The 26,912-nt window shown below is 58.8% G+C and overlaps 1 protein-coding gene across 1 annotated transcript; it reads right to left on the bottom strand.

The window, feature by feature from the left end:
• Positions 1–942: 942 nt before the first annotated feature.
• Positions 943–25,594, bottom strand: TKT (transketolase). Its single transcript, XM_040628685.1, has 14 exons — positions 25,381–25,594; positions 15,592–15,709; positions 14,648–14,761; positions 13,784–13,881; positions 10,243–10,434; positions 8,336–8,454; positions 6,694–6,887; positions 5,783–5,947; positions 4,527–4,683; positions 4,262–4,392; positions 3,546–3,629; positions 3,348–3,441; positions 1,904–2,026; positions 943–1,222 (listed from the first exon to the last, which is right to left on the bottom strand). The coding sequence occupies exons 1-14, from the start codon at positions 25,485–25,487 to the stop codon at positions 1,047–1,049; spliced, it is 1,872 nt and encodes a 623-aa protein (XP_040484619.1). The 5' UTR covers positions 25,488–25,594; the 3' UTR covers positions 943–1,046.
• Between the last annotated feature and the right edge of the window lie 1,318 nt (positions 25,595–26,912).

Raw genomic sequence — 26,912 nt, 5'->3', positions numbered from 1 at the left:
TCAGCACGTGCTAGCAGGCTGGGAGGCCCCGGCCCCGAGGTGGACAACGGGCCATCCCTGCTCTTGGCTCCTTCTGGAACTGGGGTTGTTAAAGGCAGGCACACAGCCCCCAGTATGGCCAAACCAGGCTGAGCAGCTGTGAGCGACTGTTCGCCCCCTGTGGGTTTGACTGGTTCATATTGTTGGACCAGATTGCTGGGCGGGCAAGCAGACATGTCTACAAACGCGTCTCCTCCTCCCCAAGGGCTCTGAGGGTTTCCTGGGATCCCCACCAGTGGCCGGGAGCATCCAGTCTCTTTCCCCAGCACTAGTCCGTCCTCAGCTGGAATCTGTGCAGTGGGCTACGAGCAAGGCCTCCGGCCGGGGAGCACGGCCAGCAGCGGGGCGGCCCGGAGCTTGCGTCTGGGCTGCCACAGGTGTGCCGACAGAGGATGGGATCCCAGGCACCAGAGGCAAGGCCTGGGAACCCGCAGTTTAACAAATCGAGGGGAGGCAGTTCTGCACACGGGACTGAGAGCTTCTGGTTTGTGGTGCCGGGTCAGAGCCGGGCCTATGGTTTCCCTCACCCCTGCTGCTCTGATGCCAACCGGGGGGTTCCCTTCCCCAGGACGGGGACTGCCGCTTCTCTCGGCTTCTCTGACCTTACTGGTTCGGAGGGCATCTGGGGAGGAGCTGGGACTATAAGCAAAAGCACCTCGCTGCCCAAGGGCTGTGGGGCTTTGAGGAAGGGGAGGCGGGGCCAGCAGCTGAGGTGGGGCGAGACTGGGTTTCAGCCTCTGGGCTGGAAGGTCACCTGGCGGGGCTTGGGGGCAGCAGCAGTCCAGTGGCTAAGGGCAGATGCTGGGCCCAGGGGAGGTGACCGCCCAAGACTCAGACGTCTCACCTTGGCCTCTACCAGCACCGGCTGCATTCATGTCAAATAAATACTTCTGGGCCAATTCATTTCTCTCAAAACATATATTTTATCACTCCTCTCCGCACAACTTTGAGCACCTTTGCCAGAACTTCAGGAATGTGCAGAACCCGTCTCCGTCCTCCTACCCTCCCTAGGCCTTGGCGACCAGGTCCCTCACAGCTTGTGCGATGGCGTCCCTGTCAATGCCAAACATCTTCAGCAGCTCCGCTGGCTTCCCGCTTCTCGGTACCTCGCCCACAGCCAGGCGAGAGATGGTGATGCCAGGCTCGCCCGCTAAGGCACAGCACACCGCCTCGCCTATGCCACCTGCGGAAAGGGAAGGAGAGGAGTCAGGTGATGCGGCCTCAGGGTGAGCAGCGGCTGCGGCCTCCTGGGCCCGTCCCTTACCTGAGGATGACAGGACGGCGTATGCACCACCCTCCCCCGTGCCTGTAGCCAGAGCAGACATCATCCATCAAGCACGAGCCTTAGGCGCCTTCCTAAGCCCAAACATGGCCTCGGAATCATTTTTATCGCCATGCTCTGGGCAGCTGTCCTGATGACAGCATGTGTACCTGACCCCAGAGTCTAAGCCCATCTCTTCCCCGGGAGCCTGCCCTGGTGGTGTGTGCTTGTGGAGGGCTGCTTTGCGAAGGACCCGCAGAAGACAGAAATTCTGCACAACAGACGTAAAACTCAGCTATGTCAGCCACCTCTTCTCCTCTTAGCAGCAAGGTCAAGATCCTCCTGGGCTCCCTGGGTGGCAGGGGGCTATACCAAGGAGCTATTCTGGCAGCCAAGTTTGCTGGGTCCCTGGCCAAGCCTGCGCCCAACAGGAGACCGAGACCCAGCTGCTCCAAGGGATGGCCCTGGGTTTCCTGGGCCCAGCTGCCATCCTAGGGCAGGTGAAGGAGGGACATCCAGCCCTCTGCGGCCCTCTGCCTGTGGCCCTGTGCGCCCAGCCGTTCCCTGACCCGTCTGTCCCTGGCTCTCCAGCCGGCCTGTTACCTTCATAGTAATGGTCTTCCACAGTGAGGATCCTGCCCTTGGTAGCACGGGCGCTTTCGAGAATGAGATTCCTGTCCAGGGGCTTGATGGTGAAGGGGTCCAACACACGAATGTTGATCTTCTCTGTGAGAGGAGAAAACACAGGGGTGTGACTGAGGGGAAGGTGCTGGGTGCTGTGGGTGTGTCCTTGCATGGGTGAGGTCGGTGGGGGTGTCCCAGGAGTTGTCACAGTTAAAAGCCTCGGCCTAGCCCTATCCTGGGGAGACCAGCTGTCGTCCTGTTCCCATCATCTGGGTAGTGTCTGCCAATCCCCACCCCCACAGTGGCTTGCTCCCTTCCCTCTGCTTATCGTGATGCTCATGTCCTCTGGCATCCTGCACCCCCTGACTTCGGAGCATCTGGTCTCAGGAAAAGCAGCGTCCCTCTCTCCCCCTCACATCCTGGGCCAGAGGATCTTAGCCTCTGGACCACCAAAGAACACTGTGTGGCCTGGCAGGGGCCCACACGGTTTTGCCTCATCTTCCCAGACGCCCTTGAAGATACAGGGGAAGCCGGAGGACAGTTCCCGGTGTCTGACGTGAGACAGGACCAGGGCTCGCCAGGTGGGGGGAGGGGAGCTGCAGCTGCAGGCATGGGGGCCAGGTCAGGAGAGGACCCAGCAGAATGGCCTCAGAAGCTCGAGTCAAACTCCGCCATGTCTCTTCAAGCCCTCCCCCGGGATCTCCATCCCTGACAGGGCTGGGCCTCCCCTGGCTTCTCTCCAGCTCGCTGGAGCTCTGGACGCGCTGTTCCTTCTGCCCGGGCCTCTCCGGTTATCAGTTCCTACTCACATCTGAGGTCATTTTCCTAAGGACACCCCTGTCTGCCTTCTCCTTCCTGCTCAGCGTGACTACACCGTGCCGTCTGCTGTGATTCTCTGAACTCCCAGCTTTCCTAGTGTGTCAGGAGCTAACACTTGTGAGCCTGCAAGGCGATGATGATAATGATGCCAGGTCACATGTATTAAATCCTCGGGACACCCCTACCAGGAAGGTGACAGTATCTCCACTTTATGGATGGGGAAACTGAGGCATGGAGATGCTGAATAACTTCGGTAGTGACCCGCTAAGTGGCGATTCAGGCCCACTGGCAGGCTCTAGGACCTCTGATCGGACCACTGTGCTGGGACACCTCAACTCCAGGGCCACGGGGCGGGGGCAGCCCCGGCACTCAGCACCACGCTGGCCACAGAGTCCTAAGTGCTCCAAGGTGGCTTTTACGGGGCGCCTGAGTGGTTCAGTCAGCTAAGTGCCCAACTCTCGATCTCAGAGTCATGAGTTCAAGCCCTGTGTTGATAAAAGGTGGCTTTTGTTACTATCAGCATTGAATCCGATGGAATCCCCTCTCACCCCCAAGACCGCGTATCGTCGGCGCCTGATCTGAGATGGGCTGGGTCCCTCCTCACCTTTCTTCAGCAGGTCGGCAGCAGCCAAGGCCTCGTGCAGGGTCACTCCGGCCCCGATCACAGTCACCTGGTCATCCTTGCTCTTCAGGACCACCTGGGGAGGACACCGGGGCCAATGAGGCTTGGGGACTGGTGGCCGACGGCGGGCCCTGGCTTCGGGCGTGCTTTGGGGTCTCATGGGGCATGCGCGGCACTGACCTTGGCCTGTTTGACTTGGAAGTCCTCATTGTTGTTATAGATGATGGCGTTTTCTGGGCGGCTCGTCCGGATGAAGCAGATGCCCTAGCAGGAAACACGATGACAGAGGATGACAGACCGTGGCATCGTGGGCAGCCTTTCTAGAAAGGCCACTGCCTCTCACTTGCAAACTTCCACACCCCGCCGTCCCCACAGGTGTGTGTGAAGCCACGTCACGCTGCCCCCCCCCCCCTCGGGGAAAGGGACCGTCTTGTCCTCTGTCGTGTGCATCTCTCCAGACACTCCTCCTGCGGGAGAGCAGCCCGCGGCTTTGCCAGCCCCAAGCCCCAGGCGGAAAATGGCTTTTCTTTCAGGCGGGCTGCTCTCCAAGTGGGGCCGCTCCCCCCAGAGTGCGTCTGGCAGAGGAGGGGGACCCACAGGGCACTCTGGCTCTTGGTCAGGACCATGCTACTCAGCTCATCCTTTCTGTCTTGGCAAGCCCATCTCGGGGAGGAGACGGGCGTCAGAGCCAGGTTCTCAGTGGGCCAAGAGCCCAGTGACGGTCAGCACTGTCCGCCACGCAGCAGAAAGGGTGGCGTGTTGTGTTTCCTGGCCTAACTCCTACCAGCTACAAACACCGGCGGCGAGGTTGGAGACACACTGTGGGGCAGTGAATGGCCAGCGCTGCGCCGGCACGCTGACCCCACCCCCAGGTCACGAACGGCCGTGTGACCAACCTTTGTATTGGCTGCTAATTCCACCGCCTTCTCGGTAGACACCGCGTCACTTGGGTAAAAGACCGTTGCAGTGGGGATTGACCGAAACATGGCCAGATCTTCCAGGGCCATCTGAGAGGGCCCATCTTCCCCTGGGGTGTGGGAAAGGACACAACTGAAGCAAGCCCCCCACCCACAGAAAGGAATCCTGCCCCTGCCCCCGACCTCCTGGTCCAGAAGGGCAGGGAAGTTACAGGGGCAGGCGTCCTGGCCCCGTGGCACTCACCGATGGACACGCCACAGTGGGAGCCACAGAAGTTGATGTTGCTCTCAGAGATGGCCGCCATGCGAATCTGATCGAAGGCCCGCGTGAAGAAGGCCCCGAAAGCACTGCAGAAGGGCACTGTCCTGTTGCGTGTGGCACAGCCCACCGCAACACTGACCTGGGGAGCAGACGGGGGCAGCGTCAGCCCCGAAGAGGAGGGACAGGGGAGCAGGGAGCCCAGAAGCTCACGCCCTTATTGAGGGTTGGGGGATTCAGTCATCCTAGCGACTAAATTCTCTTCCCTGCAACAGATCCCTGTGTACCCAGGGATTCCTCAGTCTGTCTGGTATCAAACCCCTCGGACTTGAAACAACCACTTCAAAAATTCTCTTCAAAATTACATTCCTGGGGATCATTTTTTTTCTAGCAAACAAGGAAGGCCTCTCACAGAGTAGGCTAGGAAGCTCGGACATAGACATCTATGTCCATCCTTCCCAGGCTTCTGCAAACCCTGTCCCTACTGTCCTCACCAACCCCCAGCCGTCCGCAGAGACCAGCCTCCCTACACACGTCTATGCCTGAGGAAGCTCCAGACCCAAATCCCGGCCTGGAAGCACAGAGAGCAGGCAGTGGCTCCAAAGCGGCCACCCCCTCCACAGCTCTGGAACCTGCCACCTGACGTGAGCCACCTGCCGTGGCCTCCCCAGCCCACACACCGCTCCAGTTTAGTCTGGACCCTCCAGCTGCCAAGACTAGAAGCCCCAGAGAGACAAGTTCAAGTTCAGCTGGAGAAAGAACTCTGGATATGGTAGAGCCTGGTGGCCTCAGAGAGGGGAAACTGTAGATGCTGGGGGCCTGCAGGCCAGGCTGGGCTCCTCGGTGAGAGGACCACGGCTGCTGGACCCGTTATGTTCTTGCCTTGTGCCCGTGGCTGCCCTACCACCCGGAAGGCCCTGTACCCCAAGAGACAGCCCACTGACCACCACACGTGGCCTACAGACGGCACTTCCTGTGTGTACCCACAGCCCATGCAGCTCTCCCGCCTGCACCCGAGCATCACACGTACGTTCCTCGCCCTCGCCGCCGCGGTCCCTTGAGGTCAGTGCTGGGTCCTAGCTATTCCTGTGCTCTCCCCGGGCTGGCCTCCAGCAGGCACCTGGCACTGCCAACATGGCTGCCCAGAGGAGCAGGAGGACTTCAGCCCTGCCCCGTACCCATCAGACCTCAGCCCCAGGCTGTGGCTGGCCCTGTGCCCACCTGCCCCCCCCGGCACCCACCATGTTCTGCTCAGCAATGTAGCACTCAATGAAGCGGTCTGGGTGCTCCTTTCTGAAGATGTCTGAGAAGGTGGAATTCTTGGTGTCCCCATCCAGAGCGATGATACGGTCGTGAGCACGGCCCAGCTTGGCCAGGGCCTGTCCATAGGCCTTGCGGGTGGCTATCTGCGGGGAGGAGAGCATAAGGGCCCTGAGCACTGGGGTAGGCATGTGGCCTGAAGCCTGGTTCAGCCTCTGGAGGCCACAGCTTTCAGGGAGGAAAAGCATAACAATAAAGGTAGAAGAGGAAAGCCCAACAACACACAGGCCTGTGGAAACTTAATTTCTGTAAGGTTGCCAGTGAGAACGTCTACACTCAATGTCTCCGACATCCCTGCAGGCCCTGGTTCCCAGCCCGGCCGTGAGCCATCGGAGCTGCAGATGTCCCCCACCCGTGACAGAGGTCTGTGAACTTACCCACTCTGCACAGGAATACACAGAGGGCCAGGGAGTCAAGGAGGCCTGGTGTGGGGTCACATGGGGGGGGCCCTGGAGCAGGATGGGCCTGCCTAGGCTCTGCTAGGCCAGACACGGGGGAGTCCTGAGCTCAGACCTAGGGACTCAGGCTGAAGGGCCAGAGATGAGGGGACTCAGGTGCTATGGGCTTTGATCCCAGTGCTGCCAGTAGCTTACTGTGTGACTGTGGGCCAGTCTCTTGCCCTCTCTGAGTCTCTGCAGGTAAATAATTTCACAGTTGGCTGTCCCCATTGAGGAGATGGCAAGATTAACACCTAGGATTCCTCCTCACCCTGAACTAGTCTCTCCTCTCTCCCTTTCCCAGCGCCCAGAGACACATCCCGGCCCCAGGCTCAGGGAACCAGAGAATCGTGGCCGCCCCAGCCAGACCAGAAAGGCAAGGCCCAACTCTGTACCTTGTCCCCAACTTTGTAGCTGGGTGGGCTGGGCATGCGGATGCTGGTGATGCTCACTGACAGGGCATCCTCCTGCGGGGGAGTCACGAGGATCTTCTTCTTGCTCTGGATCTGATTGTATATTTCCTGGACAATCTGATCAGCCATGTTTTTGGGGAGGGGCTTCCCATGCCACGCGTCCTTATCCTCTATCCCTGTGGGTACGACACAGGAGGGCAGAGGGCCTGGTAAGACCGTAAGCAGCTCTGAGGGGCTGACTCGCCAACAGCTGCGAGCAGGCCTGGAGACCTCAGACAGGGCAAGAACTGTGAAGCGGGGCCCTGTGCTGGGCGCCAAGGGGGTCGGGGAAGGAGGCTCGTGGTGTCCAGAAGTCCATGTGCCTGGCACCCACCAAACAGCTGCCAGGTCTCCAGGAGCTGGCTCACAGCCAAGTGGGGAGGAGAGCACGCATGGGCCTCTGCACGGCCTCCCCACCGGCAGGGAGGGACCTGCCGCAGAAATCCTGTTCAGTGTGTTGAATGGGTCGGTCAGGAGGGATCCTGGCTGTTAGAGGGGAAGCTGAGGCCCAGGGCAGGGTGAGCGCTATCCAGGTCCCCCAGTGCACTGGTGTGCAGCAGAGTGGCTTCCAGGGGCATCCCCACGCTGCCGAGGTCGCCTCGGCCCAGGCAGAGCCAAGGACTAACTCTTCCACACAGCACCCAGCCTCCCAGGAGCCCCCAGAAGCTTTGCGGTTTCCGGATCCCACTTGGCGCTAACACCTGAGGCATCCATGCCAGGAAGCAGCACTGCGGTGGTGACAACACCCCAGAGTCCTCTCCTCGATGTCCACCCGCTCCCGGAAGGCTCCAGAGCCGTGTACCTTCTCGCACACAATAGTGCCTGTCCTCATTTGCCCCAAGTCCACGTGTGCAGGTGGGCCAGCGGGTGTGTGTGTGTGTGTGTGTGTGTGTGACAGAGAAGCTGGCCCAGGCTCCGCAGTTAGGCCCCATGTCCCCGGGCAAGTGCCCGACCACTTCTAGACATGTTTTCCCGTGTGTAACAGGGGCTGGGGCCGCCTCAGGCCGAGGGGCTTGGAGTCCAAGGGGCCTGCGTGCAGGGGACCAGCGCACACCTGCACCGCTCTCAGGCCAAGCCAGGACCACCTTCCAGACCCTTCCGGGCTCTCTGCCCATACAGGACCCTGAAAGCACTTTACCACCATGCGCAGGGTACCCCGCTTGCTTCCTGGGGGAGAACCCGGTCTCCCAGGTCTCCGGACTCTGCGTCAGGCCTTCTGCTCAGCGCAGACAGCTGCAGCTGCCACGGATGCTGTGCAGATGACACCCGGGGAGGGTGTGGGGGCTGTGTCACAACACTGTCCTTTCTCCTTACCCGCGGGTCCTCTGGAAGGCCCTCCTCTCCTCTCGCCCAGCCTGGGCTACAATCCAGGCTCAGCCACGTGAGGATAGTTACCTCACGGAGCACAGCGTCCCCTGCTCCCACTTCCCCAGCCCAGTGCACCTGATGTGAGGTGCCAAAGGCCTGGCGCTTCCCCAGACACGGACCTCAGAGATGCGCCCCCCAGTGCAAACCCCACCACCTCGGTTGGCCACAGCGCCTGGTAGCAGGGGTGGGGTGGGGGAGGAAGGCTGTGCGGACGAACCTGGGATCCCCCGGCCCTTGAAGGTCTTGGCGATGATGGCCGTTGGCTGGTGCTTGGCCTGGCCGAAGGCCTTGCACAGCTCCTCCACGCTGTGTCCGTCCACGATGACGGTGTGCCAGCTGCGGACAGACGGGCGAGAGTGAGCGGCAGGGGCCGGGGAAACACTACAGACTTTGTGTCCACTTTTGATTTTATTTTCTCTTTTCTTCATCCTTTTAACATTATTTTACTTCCTCCTATTTGCCTCTGAACAGATTTTCTTTCTCTTTCCTCAGAAATTCAAAGCTTGGTTCATTTAGTTTCTCTTTCGCTCCTGATCTCGTTTCATGAACTCCACTCATTTCCTGAAAGCTGCGTTGGGGACAATGCCCTGGGTCTGCAATCTGTCTGCTGCTGGATTCTTCAAGGAGGTTCTGGCCCAACTTTTGTTTAGGGAACACATCTGGTCACTCCACACGTGCTGGATGTGGAGCAGGAAACATTTATGAAATGGGCCAGGGCGCCTGGGTGGCTTAGTCGGTTAAGCATCTGCCTTGGGCTCAGGTCATGATCCCAGGGTCCTGGGATCGAGTCCCACATCACGTTCCTGAGCAGGGAGCCTGCTTCTCCCTCTGCCTGCCGCTGCCCCTGCTCACGCTCTCTCTCACTCACTCTCTCTCAAATAAATAAATAAAATCTTAAAAAAAAAAAAAGAAAAGAAAAGAAAAACGAGCCAGGCTGCCAAACATATTAGGCAAGGAGCCAGGGCAGGGCAAACTCTCTCAAAGGCAGTCCTTTCTGGGCCTGTCCCATCAAGGATAATAAAGCAGCAGCTAACCTGTACCGAGTGCCCGCTCTGTGCAGGCCCCGGGCCGAGCACCACACATATGGACCCACCCAAGCCTCAGCACAACCCCGGGGCTGGGCGCTGCTGTTGCCCCCATTTGACAGACATGTAAACGGACAGACACTGAGCGTGGAATAACCTGCCCGAGGTCGCAAGGCAAAGTAGTGATGCAACCAGGACTTCAGGACCCAGGTTACAGACCCAGGGAGGCTGCCGGTGACACTCCAGGTCCCCAGCGTGCGGCTTGAGGAGGCTCTTGGGACCTTGACGGCCCAGTTTCCTCCTCTCCTTGCTTTCTCTATCAGGTCGGTCATCAGAGATAACAAGCGGAGGCTGCTGTGCAACCAGGGACCGCAACTCCACCCTGGCCTTCTCCAGGCAGGCTCATCTAGAAAGGGGCGCCCTGGCTCAGGGTCTTCCAGGCTCTTCAGCTGAGGCGGAGCGTGGAGGCCCTTGTCCCCTGGAGCCCCAACTGCAGCCCAGCTTTTATTTGGGGCAGGAGAGGGACACGGAGGTGAAGGCCCCTCTGGCTAACACCCACCCAGATGACCTCCCTGCTCTGTAACATGGGACTCTGAATTCTCAACCGCTCACGCCCCACAGGGGTGCTCTGAAAACCTCGTGTCCTGCTTCACTCGGAGAGGGGAGAGACCGGCTCTGCCCCCTCAGGCTGGCTGCGGGCACGCACAGGAGGCAGTTCCCGGACAGATGCTCAAACCCCTCTAGGGCCACATGTCCCTCAGCCTCACGGAGCAGGCCCGGTGCCCACTGGGCCTCTCGTCCCACCTCCACCAAGAATAAAGTGAGGACGTGTGCAGTCACGTTACGTGGGTGCCCTGAGAACTATCCTGTCCCACAGCCTCACCAGTGAAGGAGCTCACTCACGCCGGGCCTCAGCCCACAGCTCCAGACTGGCGGCCTGGGGTGCCACTTCACGGCTGAAACTGGGAGCCAAACATTGAAGAACAGACACCTTCTTTAGACGGGCCTTGGCCTCTGACGGACTCCTCCCCTGAACCTGAAAAGCCCAGCTCGACGCTCCGAGGCTGTGAGGGCGCGCGGGCCACAGCCCTATACTTACCCGAAGGCCTCGCAACGCTTCTGGTAGACGTCCACCTGGTGCTGCAGGGGCGTGGGGTCGCTCTGGCCCAGGCGGTTGATGTCGAGAATGGCAATCAGGTTGTCCAACTTGTAGATGCTGGCGAAGGCCATGGCCTCCCACACGGAGCCCTCGGACAGCTCCCCGTCTCCCAACAAGCAGTAGACGCGGTAGCTGTGGAAAGGTGGTAGGTCAGAGGGCAGCCCCTCTCGCCCGGGGCACCGTGCTCCCAGCCTGTCCCTGCCGGACAGCCTGTCCCCCCGGGGAAGGGAGCAGCAGCCACAGGTGACATGCAACAGTCAGGCCCCTGCTGCCCACCCCACGTCCACATCCAGGGTTCTGCTCCCTAAGATCCCGAGAACAGGGGTTATGAGGGCACGAGTAAAATGAGCAAGAACTGGTGGTGGCGGAGGGGGACGACTCTCACTAGGGGGACAGGGCTTGAGCCACCTGCATGGGGTGGGTCTGCTTCTCTCTACCTGTGTAGGAACTAGGAATACGAGGGAGCCCTGGAGACTTGATCCCAGGAGTGGGCTGGGGAGGCCAAGATGCGCCACCAGGAGCACCCCAGGGCAGGCTGTCAGGCGGGAGAAGGGTCACTAGTAAGAGCAGCTGAGGACCGGGGTCATGGTGGGGACAGTGCCTCACAGGATGGGCAGGTTCCAAGGTTGGTTCTCACCCCAAGATTCATGCCCAGGCCCACCTCCACCCCGGGGGCCTTGTCCTGGGTCAACAAGTCAACCATGGTGGCTTCAAAGGCAGTGTGACCTGGTAAAAAGAGCACTGAACTTGGAGAATTTACCCAGTGCACAGAGCCTGCTCTGGACCCCAGGAAGGGACCCCATCATCCCCAGGCCGGCGCGTGGCACCCAGGGGCTCCGCGGGCTGAGCTGCCCTGTCCTTGAGGTAAGTACAGTTGTTACTCCCAAATCACACAGATAAGAAAACAGGCTCAAAGGTCAAGGGACTTGTCTAAAGGTCACACAGCCGGGGAGGAGTCTAGCAGGGATTCAAACACAGGTCTGAGTGCCTAGCCCAGGCAGCCCACTCCGTGCTGTCCAGGAAGGCACAGAGCTGGAGCAGTGCAGGGCCTGGAGGCCCGCCCCCCGCCCCCCTCACGGCCCAGCACCCAGCTGTGTGGCCCCAGGGACGGAGGCTCGTGCCCGGACGGGGGCAGGCTCAGAGGGGACACGGCTGCCCTGCCGCTGCAGCAGACTACAGCCCGGGAGCTGGCTGCAGCTAAACCAGGCCAGCATTGGGGCCTCCGGCTTCCAGGCCAAGGCAGGGGAGCTGCGGCAGAGGCGGGACGGCCGGGCACGCTGTCAGCATGACTCAGCTCCTCTGCAGGCCGCCAGGTCCGGGAGGGCTCCTACATCCTCCCTCTGCCTGCGCCTTCCCTCCTGTGGCCTCCGGCAGGCCGGGCCCAGCTTCCTGGGGTCTCGGGGCCCACACTTGCAGCCACCCATCTGAAGCCGTGTCCTGTCCCCCCAGCTGGTCTCCTCTCCCCTCTGCAGGCTGCAGTGGGGGCCCAGAGATGCTGTAGGGGGCTGTGTCTGTCACAGCGGCTCCCCAAAGCGAGCAGCCTACCGGCACCTAGGCCAGGCAGACTGTAGGGAGTCTGATTTACCAGGGAAGGAATTCCAGAGAAGCCCAACCCCACGCCCACTGCTGTGGAGGGCAGCCTGGGGCCAAGGGTGGAGCACAGGCTCAGGCTCCCGTCAGGAGGGCGCGCCAGGGTCCTGGGGACACACCGGGGAGGGCTGCACAAGCCGGGGACTAAAGCTGCTGGATCTGGAGTGCGGGCTGCGAAGGCCCATAGTCATGAACTCCCCTGAAGACAAGGGACCTAACGCATGCTCCAGATGGGTCTGAAAAGCACCTCAAATGTCCCACCACAACAGCACTGCCCAAGGGGTTACAGCATATCCATGAAACAGAACATTGGGCAGTCATCAAAACCAGCTCTTCACAGTTAGGGGAGAAAATGGGCACCATGGTTGGATTTTCCTAAAAAGCAGAATGTACAACTGTATACTTAACTAAGGTTACCAATCCGTGAGCTTCTTCTCACAAGAACACGGAGGAAATAGGATATATTAAGTGAGATTCAAATGGGAGGTAGTTGAGAATAGGAAAACGTTCATTTCCTTTTAACGCATTTCCAGATTTTTCAAGTGAGTTGGTATTCAGTAATTCAAACAAAATTATTTCAAAGAGAAGGGAAAGAGAGCCAACTTGACCTATGCTCCCTGGTGGATGGATGGGAGAGGTGTGACCGGAGGCCAGATCTAGCCTAGCAGGCCCCTAGCTCCGGGGGGGGCAGGGTTGTTCCCCGGACAGCCCTGCCCCCTCCTCCCTGCAAGGTACAGTCCCAGGGCCTGAGCCTCAGCCAACCCTGGCTGCAGGGAACCCAGCTACACTCCCTGCACTGGCTTGTTGCATTACGTGAGGGTCCGGAAATGACTCTTCGCAGGGAATTACTTGAAGCATGTGTAGGGAATAATTAACTCACATCTCTGGTCCTGTGCCAAATAAAATACTCTTAAACATACATCCCATTCTTTGCGCCTTTCTTCACTTCACAGTGAATCACTTCTGGTGGAGCTGAGCTTGGCCCGGAGAGGGCCTGGAAGGTCTCACAGCCTCGGCTCCCCTCCTGGAGATCGGTCTCAGGATTCCCCACCTCCTGCACACAGCAGGTGCTCACCGCAGTCCGTCTCTTCTGTGGGCCCACGGGGTCACCACCACACCCCCATGACCGCCCTGGCTGAGGCCCTTCTCTTGCCAGTGCGGTGGACTGGAGGGTGCCGGGGAAGCCACGAGCAGCACAGCGGGGCCCTTCCTGCCACCTGCAGGCCAGGCGTCACCAGGCCCTCCTCCAGGAATCCCTCCTACTCACGGGCCCCTCAGAGCAGCCTGGGGACTCTCTATATATGCCGGATGCATGCCCTGGGTTCAAATCCTGCTTCCACCACGAGGCAAGCATTTTACCTCAGTTTCCCCATCTGTGAGGGGATAAGTGTACTCATGTCACCACCCAGCTCTCAGGCCCCAGTCAGTAAAGGAATGAAGGAGCCATCGGACGCATGTTTTCCTTAAGAGTGTGCGGCCAGCTCTTCTCCCTCCTACCAGTCACGATACCCGGCTGCGGCCCAATCTGGCCACACCACACGGCCTTGTGACTGAGATCTGTGGCTCGGGGGTTCTCTTCCAGGCCCGGTGCTGGAATAGCAAACCCCTCCAACCAGGCTGCCTGCCCACCCTCTGCAGGTCCACCTCCCCCACATTTGTCTCTGCTCTGGCTGACAGGTAGGGCTTGGGGATGCCCAGAATCCTGCAGAACACATGACCTCCTTCCCCCAGACGAAGGCAAGCGGCTCGAGCCTGGGCACGTGGCGCTTCGTCAGACAATGGGGCTGTGGGGCCCAAGAGGAGGTACCTGGGGGCAGTGGTGAAGGCTCGGCCACCAAGGACCCCTCCCAACTCCACGGAGGGTGGTAGGGTTGGGGAGTGGAGGTCTTACCTGGCTTTGTCGAAGTATTTGCCCGTGTAGGCCATCCCGCAAGCGGCCCCAAGGCCCTGGCCCAGGGAGCCGGTGGCCACGTCGGTGAAGGCTTGTTTCTGTCATAGCAGACAGGGCCACAGTTACTCACAGCGGAGAACGGACAGTGGCATTTCCCCAACCACCCTGCCAGGTCGCCGGCCTCGGGGCCCCACTGATCCAGGTGCAGGCTGGGTGCGCAGGCCTCGGGCAGCCTCTACCCAGACTGTGAGCTCTTGCTCTCCAGTAATGGTAATGGTGGGTGTGGTTCACATACCAGCAGTGCTTACAAGGGAGCTGGGTGACCTCAGGCCCCCACATCACCCACCTCATACTCATCCACGACAAGACTTGTGAAACATCTAGCCCTACTGGGTGCCCAGTGCGGGGTGAGTTTTCATGGTAACCTATGAACTCCAAACACGTGCAGGGGCCAGCACCTTGGGGAGTAAGCTGGGACGCTTCCCCGGAGCGTCCCCAGCAAGCTGCTGCGACCCCCTCATCGACCTCGCGGTGAACCTCTTCTCCCAAGCTGTGTTTACGAGGCCAGGGCGGCCCCGTGGGGCTGTGGGGCTGGGCGGCTGGGCGTGTGGGGCTGGGGAGAGGTCTTCTCTGCAGCTGAGCCCTGCGCTGGGGCCTCGAAAGGCCTTGCCCTTACGCGCCAGCTTGGGGTGAAGAGTGTGCCCGGGAGACACCTACTTCCTTCCTTCTTCACCTCAACGCCCTCTTCCCCCACTTTCAACACCCTCAGTTTCTCAGTGGGCACCCCGCCTCCCCTTCCCACATGCCCTGAGAAACAGGAAGTGGACACAGAGGCCTGTGGGGTTCCTGGTGGGGAGTGCTTACCGGGACGGGGTGCCCGTCCAAGTCGGAGGTGATCTTCCTCANNNNCAGCAGCTCCTCCTCGGGCAGGAAGCCGGCCTCAGCCCAGACGGCGTACAGGATGGGAGCCGCATGGCCCTGTCGGAGGGAGGAGTGGTGAAGGGGGCGTCAGCTGGGGAGCCGATACGTGGGGGCCGTTCCCACCACACACTGAAAGCGGGGCCTGGATGAGCCTGTCAGCCCTTTCGAGGGGGTGGCAAGTGAAAGCCACACACCCCCTTCCATCCCTCTGCAGCCCGAAGCTCCCACAGCCCAGGCCGAGTGGGCCCTGGGACAGGTGCAGGGGGAGCGCAGCTGTGAGGCCAGCCGATGCCAAAACCCCAGCAGGCAGCCGGCCGCCCTAATCCCTGGTTTCTGGCGCGGGAGCAGACTTGGACAGACTTCTAAGCTCTCATGCCTGCCCTGGGAGCCCAGAGGCCACAGGGCCAGGCCTGGGTACAGGTGGATTTCAGGGGTCCGTGGCATGGTTTGTGGCTGTGATTCTCAGGCACAAGGGGTGGCACCGGGCGCCTCAGCCCAAAGCAGGCGCGGGCCCTGGGGCGCCGGCACGGCACAGAAAGACGTGTGCACCAAGCCACAAAGCTGTACCCCAAACCTGGACTGGAGTCCTGCCTATTCACACACACAGGGGCGGAACATCTGGCAGATCATTTTCACGGTCCCCGATGAATTCCGTTGTTTATTTCTTAACTTGGCTTAAGCGTAGCAGCTGGGTCAGCAAGGGGTAAAGCACCCAGGGGTGGGCCGGGCCGAGCCCACAGAGAGCGTGGGTGCAAAGGATGGGCTGGGGCCAGGCTGACACCAGGGGGCCGGTCCCCTCAGAGATCCCTCGCTGCCAGCAACTTCCCACCATTCCAGGGCCCATGTGCCACCTGGCCCAGGTAGAGGGTGGCAGGCTGGGCTCCTACCTTGGAGAGAACAAAGCGGTCGTTGTGAGGGTTCCGGGGGTCCTGGGGTTTGTAGCGCATGGTGTGGAAAAAGAGGACAGCCATGATCTCCGCGGCACTGCAGCATGACGTGGGGTGGCTGTGGGCCAGGAGAGAGATAAGATGCATGCATCATGGCCCTGAGCCTCGGAGCGACAGGGCTCACCCCAGGCCCACCTAGGGGACCTGGGGGTGCATATGCCAAGGAGCTACAGGCCTGGCTGATCAGAGAGCCACACGCTCCTGCTCCTGGGGGGGCTGCATGGGGTCCTAAGGACACCACAATAGGTGGCACGGGGTCACACCCTCCCGGGGCCCAGAACGGCCCCAGGGCAAGGCAGCGCTGAGGCTGGAGGCTGGAGCCTAGATCTTCCCTCACGCGTCTAGCAGCATCTGTCGGGACCAGGCAGCCGAGGAGCAGTGGCCCCTCTGTGTCTGACCAGCGAGCTGTGTCCCAGTGGCCCTGCTCAGGATGCTGCCCACTTGCGAGAGGCACCCTGCCTTTCCAGGCCCCCAGAGGTGCTGGTTCTCTTAGGCCATGGGCAGGGGGGAAGGGAGGAAGGCTCATGGAATGGCCACAAAGCTCCCAGCAGCCTCAGTGCGTGGGGCTGGCAGCCGGGAAAGTGGGACTTCGGGCTCTCCTAGGCATCACTGGGCTACTTGGCCATTTCTCAACTGGCACGGGAAAGGCTGGCGGGGCCGTTAGGAGCCAAGCTTTTGTGCAGACTTTAGAAGGCAACGCATACTATCTCATCTTCCACAAAGGCTCCGATCATGAAAAAATAACAACCCTTTCTGCCTGTGACAGGCGGAAGGGGTGCTGACGAAAGCAAGAGGCTGCCCTTCCAGCGCTGGAGTGGTGGGGTCAAGGGGTCTCCCCCCTTTTTTAGCCTTTTGTTCTACTAAATGCAGATCCTTGCAAATAACCATTTGCGTGAACAACAGAAAATGCAACGGTCACACCTCAGCTGAGACTCGTTCAGGTCTCTTAGGACGCTCGTGAGTAAGCCAGTCCGGGGGCCAGGACATGCTGGAAGTCCTGGCTGGCCCCGATGCCCCCCTGGTCCACAGTTTTGTGAACCTGTCAGCCTCAGGAAACGTGCCTCCCAGCTGCCCGCTCCATGCAGCTTAGCGCGGCCCTCGGAGCTGCTCGAAGGTTCCAACACGGAAACATGCCCAATGCCAGACCCAAGGGCACATGCAACACCTGGAGTTCACGCGCACCTCCCTCCTCCCCTGCCAGTCGGCTCCCCACACTGGGTTAGGGGGTGAGTCACTCCCAGCGCAGACACATTAGTAGAGAAACCCAGAACTGTCCATGCTGGTTTAGTACCACGTTCCCAGCACACAATCAGCTTATACTTAGCCATCTCTATGAACTCCCGGCCATGGGGAAAAGACACTAGGCCTGAAAGAGGGAGGTGAGGACACGTAAATAGGAAAACTTGCTCTGCGGGGCAGGGACCCCTCCCCCTTGTCCCTCATGCTGAACTCAGCTGGAGGACAGCCCAGTCAACACCAGTCAGGCTGACCTCCTGCCTCCCGGCCTCCCAGGGCAGCCCGGTCTCTGAGGATCCTGTTTCAGAAGTGATGACCCCATGAGAAGTTGGGGAAGGGGGTGGGTGGAGAGTGGGCCAATGTGCTCAGGGGAGAAAGCAGGCAGGCAGGTGCAGGAGCTCCCCCTGCCCTGGCCACCCGGTGAGCCCAGGGTGACATTCCCCCACGGGGGCTTCTGGGATCCATGGTGTGGCACAAGCCCTTTCTGCACGCGGTGGAAGCATGCCCAGGCCTGGGCAGAGATGCGGTGGGAGGGAGGTCAGCCAGGACGAGACACTGGAAGTGGAAGAGGTACCCTTCCCTGCTGGGTCCATGAGGGGCGAGCCTACAAGATTATTCACTCCAAAGCTGCATCCGGGGATCACTGCTGGCCTGTCCTCGCACCCACAGAGTAAAGACCTACAGAGCAAGGGCTTCACCTCCCTGAGGCTCAGCTCCTTCAACTGTAAACGCGGATGTCAGGGGGCGCGCAGGGAGGCCCAGTAAGATCATGGGTCTGAAGCCAGGTCACCACTGGCCACCACCATCTGCTGGTAGACCAGATGCCAAACCGCTCAGGGCTTCCCGCTCCTCATGTGCTGGCGGGGACCGTGATGCCTTGTTTACCCCGGGGAGCAGGCAGGAGGGAAGAAACAAGCTGAAGACTGAGATGGTTACTTGTAAGCTCAACCTACTACAGGGACTTCAGGGCCGAGAGCGTATGGGGCCTGTGGCTTCAGGGCTTGAGCTTCCCCTGCAACCCCAGCTTGTCTGGGGGGGACGGGGGCATCTATGGGTGGAGGCCCCACCCCTCCCCCCCGTGCTGTGACTCACGCATGGATGCAAACTGGCCAGACAGGTAGGAGCGGGGACCCGGCATGGGGGCTGTAGGACACTTTACATGGGGGCTGTAGGACACTTTACGTCCTACTCTTTGTGATGCACGGTGGGGTGGAGGGGGGCTACGAGTCTGTCCGGAACCTGCACTGGCCCGAACAATGCACTTCTAGTCCCAATTCGCTCCGTCTATGAAGGTGGCACTGATGGCTTAGAGCAAGGCCTAAGGGTCTCAAAGGTCCCACCTAGCGGAGGACACATTCTTCCAGGCGTTTCCCCTCTCTTTCTTTTATTTATTTTTTATTTTATTTTATTTTTTTAAAGATTTTATTTATTTGACAGAGTGACAGAGCACAAGCAAGGGGAACATGGGGAACAGTAGAGGGAGAGGGAGAAGCAGGCTCCCCGCTGAGCAGGGAGCCCGATGCGGGGCTCGATCCCAGGACCCTGAGATCATGACCCGAGCCGAAGGCAGACGCCCAACCATTGGAGCCACCCAGGCGCCCCTCCTTTAAGCACACGCTCCACCTGCTCGCCAGCTTCTCTGCAGGAGATGTAGCGAGAAGGTCCCTCACCCCTCTGGCGAGGCCTCTCTCCATTATCAAGACATATGGCTGCTAGCCTCCATAACGTGATCCCTCTCCCTCCATACTCCAGCTGGGCCCGCATTGCAAGGAGTCACAAGGCTTCTCAGCAAATGAACAAACCAGGGGGGCCAAGCACCTACAACAGCCTCACTGAGGCAAACCTCAGTGTGCAGAAGTACAAAGAGAAGTAGTCTGCTGTGAAGAAGAAATGCATAGTACCCAACGAAGAAAGTAAAAGCCCCAAGAGTTGAAAACCCATAGCTAAGAAACAACTTAAAGTTTAGAAAAATGGAGTGAGCTCAGACAGTAGAAAGATAATAAAGAATAGAAACTCATGAAATAGGAAGCAGATATAAAAAAAAAAATTAAAGGCAAGAGTTAGCTCTTAAAGAGTACAAATTTAGGGGCGCCTGGGTGGCTCAGTCGTTAAGCGTCTGCCTTGGCTCAGGGCGTGATCCTGGCGTTCTGGGATCGAGCCCCACATCAGGTTCCTCTGCTGGGAGCCTGCTTCTTCCTCTCCCACTCCCCCTGCTGTTGTTCCCTCTCTTGCTAGCTGTTTCTCTCCATCAAATAAATAAATAAAATCTTAAAAAAAAAAAAAAGAGTACAAATTTAGTAAACTTCTGATAAGGCAGGACCCAGAAAAAGAGAAGGGCAAGTACCAGAAATGGAAGGACAGGCCTAACAGCTGATAGGATACTCCAGACAACCTGAAGCAAATTAATTTCAAAACGGAAAACTGTCTAGGAACAAACATAACTTACCGAAACTGACTCAAGAAGAAATAGAAAACCCGAGTCCTTTTTTAACGGTTACAAAGAAACCAATCAGCAGCAGCAGAGCACATTCCCTAAGGCCCAGCAACTGCATCTGGAAACACTCTCGCAGCCACATGTGCACGTGCCTCGCTTCAGGTGCGCTCCGGAAGCACAGGGGCCGTCCTTGCATTGTCTGCAGTGGCCACCCCTGGAGGCACCCACGGGTGCATCAGCCCAGGAGGTGAATCACACTACGCTTGTGTAACAGAATGCTCTGCAGGACAGTGACAATGAGTGAACCACACAGATCCAACACCAACCTTCTCTCACAGATAGACCATGCGAGCCAAGTGCACTGCAGAAGGACCTGCAGACCAGAGAAGACCATCCAATTTACGGAGATAGACAAATGTTACAAAACGATAAGGAAAACAATAGAATGAAAATGCACAATTCAGGGTGCAGCTGTTTCTGGAGGAGGAGGGACACCCAGGAGTTTGAAAGCACTGCCATGTCCTAGTTCTTACGCTTGGTGGTAGGCACATACAGGGGATTATTCATAACATCTGTGCATTATTTATACTCTTTTTTAGGTATACATTTATTTAAACAAAAGTACTCAGAAGGGAATCCCGGGATGCAGCGTGCAAGTGACCCCTGGAAGCAGTCCTTGTTCTTCCTGTTCCCGGAAGTGCCCTTGCCGGCTCCTGCCTGGAAAAACTCTGCCTCCAGACCTCACAGCGTTTCTTCCGAGGTTTACCCCCATGCCACCTCCTCTGAGAAGCTCTCCCGGACCACACTATCTACAAATACCTCCTCTTCCCCTCTCTTACACTTGCCACACCTGACATGACATACCTATTTACTGCCTGTGTATCCCACTGCAACGCAAGCTCCACGAAGGTAGGGGCTTTGAGCCGTTTCCCTGTTGCAGTCTCGGGCCTGAACAGCACCTGGCACAAATGCATAAACGATGTATCTTGGCTCTGAGGTCCTAGGGATGTGACCTCTCCGAACCTCAGTGCACCTGGTGGTAGTAACAGAACCTCGCCGTATGAGGTAGTGTATGTGTAAAGAGCTTGGCACAGTGCACAGAAAAATGGCAGTTGTTCAGTATTTGGGTTTAACGTATCAGAGATTAAGTCTAACCTCTTCCTCATTTTGAAGATGGAACCGCTAAGGCCCACAGAAGGGAAGTGACTTGCCCAAGGTCACAAATCCTACCATCAGAAGAGCGAGGACACAAGCAAAATGCTAAGAGAAACTGATGAGCACATAAAATGAGATACATCCACATAATGGAATATTCAGGAATAAAAATAATTAAGTACTGCCACAGGCTACCACACGCAGGACCTTCCAAACATTATGCTAAGTGAAAAAGAGTGAGACCTAAAAAATCTCATTCTGTATGATTCCACTGATATGAAATGTCCAGAGAATTAGATTTACAGAAAGTAGACGAGTGGCTGCCTGGGAGCTGGGCATGAGGCTAATGAGCACGGGGGATCTTTCCGGAGTGATGAAGTGTCCTAAAAACTGGATGTGATAAACTCACTAAAACTTGTTGTAAATCACTGTTAATTTACTACATTTATGGGGTGCCGGGGTGGTTCAGTCAGTTAAGCGTCTGCCTTCAGCTCAGGTCACGATCTCAGGGTCCTGGGATCGAGTCCTGCATCAGGCTCCCTGCTCAGTGGGGAGCCCGCTTCTCCCTCTCCCTCTGCCCCTCCCCACTCATGCACACTCTCTCTCTCTCAAAAAAAATCCTTAAAAAAAATTTACTACGTTTACTAAGAGCCACTGAACTGTACATGTAAAATGTAATGATTTGCATATTATACCTCAATAGAGCTGTTGCAGATCGGATTTTCAAAGGAGGATAAAAGATGGGGAGCAGCCCGTAAAGGAAGTTCTCAAATGCCCACACTGCCCCGTCCAGCTGTGTGGCCCTCAGAGATGCATTCAGGCTCCAAGCACAACTTCGGAGCAAGAAGCCCGAACAGTGCAGGCCCTAGTCAGCCAGACCCACCTGCTGCTGGAGTCTGTCACCTGGGCCCCCACGAGACCCCAACTCTGAGCAGACTCTGCCTCCTCGTTCAGGACAAGAGCACAGAGACTGCCTAAGGACCCGCCGCTGGGCAGGTCCCAACCCTCTGAGTGTGCCGGACATCCAGGGCAGATAGCAGTGGTCTGTGGCAACAAGAAAGTTCCGGGTTTTGTGGGACCAGGCTCTAGTGACCACAGGCCTGCCTAAGGAAGCAAAGCCCAGGGATCGGCACTATGATAGGGGCCACGATGCAGTCAGAGCAGATGAAAAAACCATGAAACCATCTCAACCGGACCCTAAGCAGGTTCCCGGCTCCCGGGTTCAAGAAACACCAACCACCAGCCCTGCTGAGTTCGGAGGTCACTCAGGCAAAGAACTGAGTCACTCTAGGACAGCCTCGTGTTTTCATACCGAGTTGGGAAATGCTGCTGCTGGGGCAATCGCAACGGGCTGTACTCTTGCCTCAGTCAGCACCAGGCTGGGGTGGAAAGCTGCCCCAAAGGAGGAGGAGGCCCCGGCAGCAGCTTTCTGCCCAGAAAGACAAGGCTTCCATGAGGCCCAAGACTCACAGGGGCCCGGGCCATGGAGGGGCCTCTGAGCACTCAGCCCAAGCATCCCCGTGCTTCCAGCCGCTTCCAAGTCACAGGACCTCCAGGATGTGAAGCCTGTCACAGCAGGTGGCAGGACCCCAGAGCTTGCTCACTCCACTCCCCCGGTCCCACTCCAGAGGCATCCACTTGGAAAATCACCTATCTATGGACTTCTTTAAAGATGGGGAACCTTCCTGGGATGGGAAGGGTCTTCCTGATGAGGGCACAGCCACTCAGAACAGAGCTGGGGTTAGGTGCCTGTCTCCTGGTGCCCACCAGCCAGGTCTGGCCAGACAGTTCACCCCCAGGTAGCCCTCCCAACTCTGTGGGGCAGAGCCCCCACCCCTATTCAGGCCTAATTCTGAAGGGGCCCTCAGACAACACTTAGCGCTGTTTGGACAATGCCACGGCCGAGCCCTGGTCGATGAGAACTATAGAATCTTCCTCACCAGCCTCAGCAGCCAGGCCACTTCTGACGAGGGCCCCAGGTTTCGCTTTTGTAAAGCCTGGATGAGCTGGCCCCGCCACAGTTCCCTCAGCACGTGGAGGGATAGGACCCCGGAGCAGCTCTGGCCATTGTCACTCTGCCTCCACAAAGGGCTTTCTGTGAGGGCTTTGTCCCTCAGCTCCTGCGACACAGAAGCCAGTGTCCTCACCGCCCAGGGCCTGCGGAGCTCCACGGACATGGGGTCAGCGATGGCACAGGAACGGGAAAGCTAGCAAGAAGTCGGGACCTCCCCGAATCCTGAACCCAGCATGTGTGAGCACAGCCCCCATGGGGGGCCATGGAAAGACCCCAGGGCGTCAGCTCCCCAGAAAAGGGGCATCCTCACGGGAGGCTCACTTTGGCTGGGCTACTGCCCAGACTGGGCCAGGGCCCCAAGGTGAACATCCAGGGACCGGGACACCGCCCTGCCCCCAAGTCCTCTGCGGCCACCTTTGGTGCACACAGCTCAGCACACACCCCTGAACACCCCTCTTGTGACAGCGGTTGCGTAGCGGCATTACTTCCTCCTGAAAAATAAGTTTTCTCTAAGTCTCTCCTGCATCTTTACACACAGGAATCACAGTCTTAGACACTCTCTTTCTTTTGGCACGTGGACTCTTCTTGAGCTCGAGTTCCTCCAAAAGGCATTACAATGTAAACCTGGGTGTAACTCGCAGCCCCTACGAACTGTATCTTTTGCCTGTAGCTTTTTAACTACCTAACAAAGTCCCAGGAGACCCATCCCACACCCCTTTCTTTGGGAGCCTCCTCACTTTGCAATGTTATGTCATTTCTCTCCAAGTGCCCCCAGACTGACCGACGTGTGCCCCTGCCGCACCTGGTCGTCCCCTTTCCAACTTCCCTTTGGGAGTCCCCTACGGTTGTAATGTCATTTCATTTCTCTGAGTGCCTTCAAGCTGACCCGACTGGTACCTTCCATCACTGCACCTGTCTTCCCCTCTCCAACTTCTGTTGTCCAGGCTGGCACTGCCTGGCCAGCCCCAGAAGTCTTCCAATCAACACAAGCCCCTCGCTGGACAGCACAAACAGCCAGCCACCAAGGACCAGCCCGGGCCTCTAGCCTAACACCCCAGTCTCAGGAAATGTAATAGCATCTCCCTCAAAGAGTTATTCTCAAAAAGCATGAGACAATATTAGCAATAAAAGATGCTCTGTGTCATGCCAGGGATGCCTATTGGGGTGCTCCGTGGCCCTGTAATTGTCGGCAGATGTCTAGCCCTGCAAGATGATCAGACATGTAACACTACTTAACTGGGTAACTGCTGTCTCTCCAGCTAGATCCCCAAGGGCCTGGTTAGACAGCTCCTAGCACACACTAGGGCTCGACAAAGCCCTTTGGTGTGAGCGACCCCCTAAAATGGTCAAGGGAAGGGGACCTAGTAGTACCCAGCAAGCAATACAAGGTGTGCGGACCTACTGTGTGTCCGGCTGGGGAGGGGGGCACTGGGAGTAAGCCAAACCCCTGCCCAGGCAAGGGACTCCACACAGAATGGGTAAGTCTGACATAAACCCTATGGAGATAATGGATCCAAAGCTGCATGGGGCTGGGGTGGGAGAGAAGCTGCCTGCTAGGACAGGTCTAATCCCTTCTGAGAACTGGATGTCTTAAAGGCACAAAAGGTGAGTGAGTACCCATCCTGAAAGTCAAAAGAGATTTACTCATTGATAGCATATTCTGTATGACACTGGCCAGAAGCTAGAATTTTGTCATTGTTCTAAGCACACAGCGGGGTTGGAAAGATTCCTGGAAACCCCCCCACACCCAACCCTCAAATCACTCATCAGTCCATCAGTCCGGCACAGTACAGTCTCCCAGGCCTCACGGTAGGCCCCAAGGGTGGTGCGGGAGTCCCTGAAACCATCCAGTGCATGGGAGCTACTACTGTTCCCATCTTACAGAGTGGGAAACAGCCTCTCAAGTAACTCACCCGAGGACCCTCCCAACGACCTCCCGGACGCCTCCCGGGGCACGGTGGCCTGTTACTATCACCGTCCCCGCCGCCTTCAGAGGCTCCTTGGGATCAGCAGCAGCCCTTCTGCACCTTCCGAGCCAGAAAGGCTGGCGGGAAAGGATATTGGGGGATGGGCCTCCCGCCCCTGCCTTGGGGAAAGTGCATCTGGCAGCTGGCCCGCCGGGACTCGGTTCTCTTAGCCTTGAAAGTCTCCCCTCCCACTCCTCCCGCCTCCTACCGCAGGTCACATCTTCGACCTCCCCTGCACGCCGCGTGCCAGGGTTCTGCAACCACATGGCCACCTTCCTCCCCATTCCCCAAGCCTGGCATCTCAGCAGACCCCCTGCTCCAGATTCGGACCCCAAACCAAGGCTGGCAGGAACGTGAAGTGCCGAAGGGGAGGAGTCGTGTGAGGTGGGGAGAGGGCCGGGCCCCAGTTTCCCTGCAAAATGAGGGATTAAAACAGACGCTCTCGCGTCGGGCGGCTTCCATTTCAATTCCAGCTCTCGCCGTGTGTCACACTGGGCAATCGACTCAAAGTCGGGGCCTCGGTTTCCCCATCGGAAAGGTGGAACGTTGACAGTGGCGCGCACACAGGGCCGCGCGTGTGCAGCGCACGGCGCAGGGCCGGGCTCTCGGCGACAGGGCCGTCATGGTGGGCCTCCCGGCACCGGATTCCCGAGTCCCGTCCCCGCGCCGCGGAGTAGCAGGGCAGCGCCGGCCCGAGGCGCAGCGGGAGCCGCGGCCCACCGGACGGAAGCCCGGCCGAGAGCGCGCGCCGCAGCGGAAGGCGCCTCCGGCCTGGGCCGTGCGAGGCGCGCGTCCCTGCCACCTAACCGCGCCCCGGCCGCCTCCCTCGAGGAGGCTTCGTGCAGCGCGACACGAAGCCGGCGCGCCCGCAGTTACCGCGGCCTCCGGAACGGCGCCCTCGCGGCCCCGCGCCCCGCACTCACCCCGAGCCGGCCGCCGTGGTGGCCTGGATGGAGCTGATGCGCAGGCGGTTGGCCGTGTCCTTCAGGGCCTGCAGCTTCTGCTGGTCGGGCTTATGGTAGCCCTCCATGGCGCGGGCGGGCGGGCAGGAGGATGGGGAGCCGAGGACGAGGACGCGGAGACGCACTGGCGGCGCGGCTGCTCTGGCGGCGACTGGCGGCGGCCGAGGCCCGGCACCGCGCGGGGGCGCGTTAAGACTCCCCGGGCCCGCCCACGGGGGCGGGGCGCCGGCATCACCCCAGGCCTCCGTGCAGCGGCGGGCCTGCCCCGTCCCGCCCCGCCCCCGCCCCGCCCCTCGGCCGCCAGGGCTGTCCACGCCAGAGCCTTCCCGCCCGGTTCTCGGAAACCCAGGCTGCGGCGGGCTCGGGCGCTTAGGGACCCAGCCCGAGTCTGTCCACCTGCCTAACTTCCCCTTCCCCCTGCCCATCCCCCGGCATTTGCTGGGCAGCTCGGGGCTGCCAGGCTCCTGAAGCAGAACTGCCCTGCTGGAATTAACTACACACACAAGTAATAATAATAGTCGCTCCAGGTTCTAGACCCGCTCAGAGTTTGGCTGACTCGCATCTTCATGGCAGAACGCTCTGTGTCCTTCCCCTCCACGCAGCCCTGGGTAGAATTGTTCCCCTTCACGCAGCCCTCGGTGGAAGTGAGAGGGGAAGCCTCATTGGTAACCCATTTTGCAGATGAGCAAATTGAGACATGCAAGATCAATCAAGGACACAGCTAATGGATGCTGAGCTCTGCCCTAGCAGAATGGCTCCATCTACAAGCCCCAGCACCAAGAGGACAAGCCCAGGGCTTTAGGGGCCTGTAAGAGGGAGGGGGATTATGAAAATGAGAATCGCAGTAGTAGTAATGATACTACCAGCTGACAGTAACCGAGAAATTACAAGTGGTAGGCCTTTCACAAATTATTAGGGCCTAATAACCCTGCTGACCCTTAGGGAGATTATTGGGTTTGGATCCAAGTCTGTAGGGACAGGTGCAACCCACCTCTGCTGTTACCAGCCCCTCTGACCCCCAGGGCAAGGGGGCTCCCCATAGTGGCTGATAGAGAGGGGACTGTCATCACAGACACCGTTTATGCCACACACCCACGCCCCATGAGGTTGATACCTTTTAGGATGGATGTCTTAAGCAGGAGGAACTCCATTTTACAGAGAGATCAAGACAGGCCCCTCAGATTGGTGGCTGGCCAGAGGCCTGCACCAGAACTGCCTGATGCTGAGCCCCTGCGAAAGCCAAGGGAGGTAGCAGTGGACACGCCCTGCCTGTGACCCCTCTGTGGCCTCTGTATAGTCCACACTCAAAGCTCTGGGTCATGTGGGACAATGGACTGAATGTGAGTAAGCCCCCCACCCCACCCCCAGATGCTCCTGGCTGCTTCTCAGCTGGTCTGGTTCCCAGATGCCTGGTCAGACCCCAAGAGTGGCATCTCACAGCACTTAGCTCCTGCTGGCCCAGCCTGCAATGGTCTACCCACCCAAGACTGGCC

This window comes from Ursus maritimus, unplaced genomic scaffold, assembly GCF_017311325.1.
Source record: "Ursus maritimus isolate PB19 unplaced genomic scaffold, ASM1731132v1 scaffold_14, whole genome shotgun sequence".
Lineage (NCBI taxonomy): Eukaryota > Metazoa > Chordata > Mammalia > Carnivora > Ursidae > Ursus > Ursus maritimus.
The sequence above is the reverse complement of the archived record's forward strand: the minus strand, read 5'-3'. Positions and strand labels throughout refer to the sequence as shown.